Below are 6,718 nucleotides of genomic sequence, written 5' to 3' on the forward strand. Positions count from 1 at the left end.
TGTTATATCATATGGTACGCATATTCAGGATACTATACAATAAAAAATATTAATAATTATGACAATAATATACTACTTCTACTACTACTACTAAAAATAATAATACCCATGGTGCAGTTTCCGAAAAATTCTGAAGGCCGCTCATTGTTGATGTTTTTTTTTTTTTTTTGGGGGTGGGGGGGATTGCCCTTTCTTCAGGTTAGAGCAACTGCCCTTTGAGATTCCTGTGCACGTCCCTGCTACCGACTACAGGTCGAAATCTTCTTCTCCGCTGGAAAAAGTAGACGCCTGAAAGAAATAACAAATTACAGACTCTTATATAACAGGAGCCACAGTTCTCACCGGGAATGTTTTATTTATGACATTTGTGACTGGAAATGGCAGTAGCATTTTTTTTAGCATTTAGCCCTATGGACTCCATATTCCAATCCATTCCTCTCCATTCGGACGGCTCTGTTTCCACTTGCCCGCGATTGCCATCTAGTGGAAGCTAGATGGAACTGTGGCTATTATGGGAACCAATGGGACATTTCTGTGTAATAGCTTACAGATTCTCTGATATAGGATAGAAAGATATGTCAGGCTAGTTCATTTCCTGTATCCATGTGATGTTGGGTGGACGCCCCTTTAGGAGACCTTCAGTTAGGAGACCTTCGGAGTCTTGAGGTTGAGAATAAATGTTCCTTTAGTCAAGTCAAGTCAAGTCAAGTCAGTTTTATTGTCAATTTCTTTACATGCGCTGGTCATACAAAGAATTGAAATTAACTTTCTTACTTTCCCATGCAGACAGACATAGACTCTAGACTCTAGGTGTGGACATAGACAATTAGTAGTGGTGTGGATTGGCGCCGCCCTCACGATCCGATTCGATCACGATCCGGAAGGTAGCGATTCGATTTGATTTGATTCGATTCTATGCGATCCGATCCGATTCACTTCTACAATGCATTGCAATGCGCTACCTTTCTACTGAAAGCAAATCAAATGTTTAATCAGTCATGATGAGGCAATACAAGTAGTCAGATACTGAGCAACAATTTATTGGCTGTTTTCTGTATCATTCTGGATCAGTCTGTATCAGTCTTGCAATGCTTTGAAGTACTTTTATTCAATATAACATTCATTTGCTCCCGAAATATCGCCAGAAGTAATTGAAACTTTAAAAAATTGCTGGATCAATTCTGGAACTTGCCGCATTGAATTGGATCGTCCATGGACCGCATTGGATTGCATTGCCGAATCGATCATTGTTGACACCACTAACAATTAGACACATGCATTACACCAAGAGTACCTATACAATACCCATGCAGATATATGGTGCAAGACTGGGCAACAGCAGACAAACATAGAACATATATTTTTAAAAAGAGAGGTTGTGCATTCCAGTTATGTCCTATTGTGACGATTCTGATCTAGTAGCATTTTGAATAATTAATAAATATAACGCAAGAAGTCAAGTCAAGCAAGTGTGCTGTAATCCTTTCCTTTCTGTTGTGTGGTTTACATAAGCTGTGCATGAAACGTTGTCCTTTTGGCAGGAATAAAACACGTGGCACAAACCCATATTTATGGTCTCTCCCTAGTAGTCTGGGTCATAAACCTTCCCATATCAGTTTCCCTGTTCCATCACAAGGAAACCATCAGGTAGAAACATTAACCGTGAGCTTCGTCCTGCCTTAACGGCCTGTTGTTGTTCCGGTAAAGACACTAGGCTCGGACACAACCACGCAGACAGCCAGTTTGCTAGGCAGCGAGCATGCCCACTGTGTCCACGTGAAGCATCCCGGTTAGAATTTCCGTCCGCGACGCAGCATATGGGAGTGACCTCTGCGCCGCAGTCATGTCTCATGGCGTTAAACCATCGTGGGAACAAAGTTTTTGCCAAGCCTTCACACAGTAAGGTGAGGGAAACTACTGGGCATCGGACCTCCTCCATGCCGTCGGTAATCCACCCTGATTGGCATTCATCAATCTGACGTAAATTGCAGGTGTAGCCCACATGCTTGTGAGGCAGTTCACTCGCTGCTCCAAGTAGGAAGCAACGTTTTTTTATGTTTTGGGAAATCACGTTAGAAAAAACTGTCCAACTTGTTTGCCTAGCATTCAACCCCACCTTTATTAGACTAGGCAGATCTCGTGTTGATCAATCATTTTTATGCTGGCTGTTTCTCTGAGTGCAGCTGTTTAGTCAGGTAGAAACATTAGCTGGAAGCTTCGTCTTGCCATAACGGCCTGTTGTTCTTCCGGTAAAGACACTGTTTCTCTGAGTGCAGCTGTTTAGTCATGCAGACTGTGAAATGTGTCGCGGTAGGAGATACATCTGCTAAGAAAAATGTGCTCTTGATTGCCTATACCACCCAGAGGTACCCAGAGTATACGACTATATTTGATAACTATGCTGTCACTGTCATGATCAATGGTGAGCCTTATACTTTGGGGCTTTTCGATACTGGCTCATCAAGTGACTACGACAGACTACGGCCCCTGTCTTATCCACAGACAGACGTCTTCCTGTTGTGTTTTGCTGTGGACAGTCCTGAATCTTTTCAAAACATTTCTGAAAAATGGGCACCAGAAGTGAAACATTTTTGCCCTGGCGTGCCGTTTATACTTGTGGCAACGAAAGCAGATTTAAGGGATGATGTGTACGTAAGGCAAAGGTTGAAAAAGAAGAATCAGGAGCCGGTGACAACGGAGGATGGCAAAGCCATGGCCGAGCGGATCGGAGCCTACGCTTACATGGAATGTTCAGCCAAGACTTCCAGAGGGGTCAAGACAGTGTTTGACACCGCTATACTCGCCGCTCTAGAGAGACAAAGTCCAGCTCTTCGCTCCACCCTGAAACGCAGCTGTTGCCTGCTATTGTGAGGAGGACTTTACCAAATAGCCAAACATGTCAACAGGGAAGCTAATGTTCGCCCTAAACTGCTTATTGTTCATTTCTCAAATCAGAGTTTAAATGACCATTGCCACTCATGCAATTTCACATTGCTTTGAACAAATTTGTACCGTGTGTGTTTGTGCGCACACACCTGTGTGTGTGTGTGTGTATCACATCAATGAGGCAGTCTGTTATTGCTTTGGATATATTTTATGTATCAATGCAAATGATATGCATAATTCTGATTGTTGAATAGTCTCTAACCCAAACATATTTAGTCTGGTTAGTGTACTGTATATTATGATGTCAACATGCTTCAACTGTAATTGTTAACAATATGATTTAGGCCACTTCAAGTCAAGACTATAGGCCTGGCCCACCCTAAACTCAGTGCTGTATAACCAGTCAGAGTATATACAATGTGTATAACACTTAACTGTTGATTTGATGATGCTTTATTAAATTTGGAACCAGAACATTTGAATATAATGCCTGTGTGTGTGTGTGTGTGTACTAAGTGTGTGTACTAAGTATGTGTGTGTGTGTGTGCGCGTGCGCGCGTGTGTGTGTTGTAGAAAGACATCAAATGACAGACGGATAGTGTGTGAGTGAGCGTGTGTGAAAGAGAGAGAGAGTCTTACGGTACTTCTGGTAAATAATTAATGAACTGTCCTGACTTGTTCAGCCGTGAGACACACCCAGTGGGCTGGGCCACACACACACACACACACACACACACACACACACACACACACACACACACACACACACACACACACACACACACACACACACACACACACACACACACATTGTAGAAATGTACAAAAAATGTACAAAAAATGTACAAAATAATACTCTATGTCTCAGTGAATACAAATACTACAGAAAACTGCACTGAACTGTCTACTTTTTCTAAGTTTGTGTGTACCTTTTTCCATTCTTTCGTTATGGGCAGTAGAACATAGGATGACACCACATAAAAGCGCTGATTTTTGACCCCCAAATACTACACTTCTCTCTGCCCATATTTTTGCTTTAAGAACAAAGTCTCCTTGATAGTGTTCATGTTTGATATGCAACAATATCAGGGCCTTTGACGGGTGCTTAATGCCAATATGCAGTATAAAATAAATGTACTAAATTCCCATAGTACCTCAAAATGAAGGAATCCAATATGGCACCAGTCACCAGTACACAGTGTATGCCTACATCTCTTTGATTACATTATTTTAGTATTTGGTATCCTATTTAATATAGGAATCAAATGAAATTATTTCAGAAATTATTTCAGTTTTGCAACAGGAGATTTTCTTTTCTATAAATTGATCATTTTGTATTTAAATCTTTCCCTATTTCAATTATATTTTTAATGCATTATACTATGAATGATGAAATGTTTCCACCTCAAACCACCTCACAATGTTTCCACACCTCCTCACCCATAAAAATACACACGAGTCTGAATGTCCCTAGATCTAATATTTATATAACCTTTGTACAATGGGAATTGCTTGATGTTTGCCGCTTTAATTGCTGTACTCTTGGCCTATAAAGGAGGATCAAGAGGCAGACTGATGTGAAGAACAGATTACAATAGAATAGAGTGAACAGATGAGGGAGTGGCATAGTGTGTGTGTGTGTGTGTGTGTGTGTGTGTGTGTGTGTGTGTGTGTGTGTGTGTGTGTGTGTGTGTGTGTGTGTGTGTGTGTGTGTGTGTGTGTGTGTGTGTGTGTGTGTGTGTGTGTGTGTTGTAGAAAGACATCAAATGACAGACAGATAGTGTGTGAGTGAGCGTGTGTGAAAGAGAGAGAGAGTCTTACGGTACTTCTGGTAAATAATTAATGAACTGTCCTGACTTGTTCAGCCGTGAGACACACCCAGTGGGCTGGGCCACAAACACACACACGCACACACACACACACACACACACACACACACACACACACACACACACACACACACACACACACACACACACACACACACACACACACACACACACACACACACACACACACACACACACACACACACACACACACACACACACACACACACACACACACAAATAAATATACATTGTAGTGTATAACTGCACTGAACTGTCTACTTTCACCTGACAAAAGAAGTGTGTGTCTACCTTTTTCCATTCTTTAGTTATGGGCAGTAGAACATAGGATGACACCACATAAAAGCGCTGATTTTTGACCCCCAAATACTACACTTCTCTCTGCCCATATTTTGGCTTTAAGATAGTGTTCATGTTTGATATGCAACGATATCAGGGCATTTGAAGGGTGCTTAATGCCAATATGCTGTATAAAATAAATGTACTAAATTCCCATAGTACCTCAAAATGAGGGAATCCAATATGGCCGCAGTCACCAGTACACAGTGTATGCTTATATCTACAGTATATCACGAAAGTGAATACACCCCTCACAGTTTTGCAGATGTTTGAGTATATCTTTTCATAGGAAAGCATTACAGAAATGTAACTTTGACACAATGATTAGTGACCTTTTAACAACATATTTAACCGCTTAAATTTCTTGTTCACTCAGAAAAAAACAAAATACAGCCATTAATGTTTGAACATGTACTCACAAAAGTGAGTACACCCCAGATTAAAATCCGGTAGAGAAGGGGCTATGTTGGCTCGAATCGTCTCGAAATGAAACGAAATGAAAAGGGATGACAAGGGAGGTCATCAGTGTGCGTTTCAACCTTTCTTTGCATTTAACTTTTACATTTTGAGTCTGCATCTGGCTTAAATAGATTGGTGTGAGATTTGAATGCAATCCTATGGAGAATATCATGATCTGCTTCAGTAGTCACAGTGCATGTTGACATGTATGTTTCTTTTAGGTGTATTTCAGATTGCCAATGTTGACAGCATTCATGCATCCCCAAACCATGTCAGTCCCACTACCATGCTTGGCTTATGAGAGGATACACCTTTTTTGTACAACTCACTTGTTTACCATCACACATGCTTGACACCATCTAAAGCAAATTTGTTTATCTTGGTCTCAAGAGAGATGAACAGACCAAGGATATGGATCACTGGAACCATGTTGTGTGATCTGAAGAGACCAAGATAAACAAATTTGCTTTAGATGGTGTCAAGCATGTGTGGTGGTAAACAAGTGAGTTTTACAAAAAAGGTGTATCCTCTCATAAGCCAAGCATGGTAGTGGGACTGACATGGTTTGGGGATGCATGAATGCTGTCAACATTGGCAATCTGAAATACACCTAAAAGAAACATGCATGTCAACATGCACTGTGACTACTGAAGCAGATCATGATATTCTCCATAGGATTGCATTCAAATCTCACACCAATCTATTTAAGCCAGATGCAGACTCAAAATTTAAAAGTTCAATGCAAAGAAAGGTTGAAACGCACACTGATGACCTCCCTTGTCATCCCTTTTCATTTCGAGACGATTCGAGCCAACATAGCCCCTTCTCTACCGGATTTTAATCTGGGGTGTACTCACTTTTCAACATTAATGGCTGTATTTTGCTTTTTTTTGAGTGAACAAGACATTTAAGCGGTTAAATATGTTGTTAAAAGGTCATTAATCATTGTGTCAAAGTTACATTTCTGTAATGCTTTCCTATGAAAAGATATACTCAAAAATCTGCAAAACTGTGAGGGGTGTATTCACTTTCGTGATATACTGTATTTGATTACACAAGGTATTTGATTACTTGGTATCCTATTTAATAAAGGAATCAAATGAAATTATTTCAGTGTAGTCTGAATTCATGTTAGCAAAAGGAGATTTTCTTTTCTATAAATTGAATATTTGTATTTAAATATT

At 40.4% G+C, this 6,718-nt stretch overlaps 1 protein-coding gene across 1 annotated transcript in view; it reads left to right on the plus strand.

Annotated features, from left to right (window-relative positions):
• Window positions 1–2,286: 2,286 nt before the first annotated feature.
• The window catches only part of LOC134445564 (cdc42 homolog), an 82,822-nt gene continuing 78,390 nt past the window's right edge, over window positions 2,287–6,718 (plus strand). Inside the window, exon 1 of the mRNA XM_063194613.1 lies at window positions 2,287–2,821. Within this exon, the coding sequence (XP_063050683.1) occupies window positions 2,287–2,821 (535 nt within the window). The remainder of the gene's footprint in view (window positions 2,822–6,718) is intronic.

The sequence above is a fragment of the Engraulis encrasicolus genome, chromosome 3, assembly GCF_034702125.1.
Source record: "Engraulis encrasicolus isolate BLACKSEA-1 chromosome 3, IST_EnEncr_1.0, whole genome shotgun sequence".
Taxonomy (NCBI): Eukaryota; Metazoa; Chordata; class Actinopteri; order Clupeiformes; family Engraulidae; genus Engraulis; species Engraulis encrasicolus.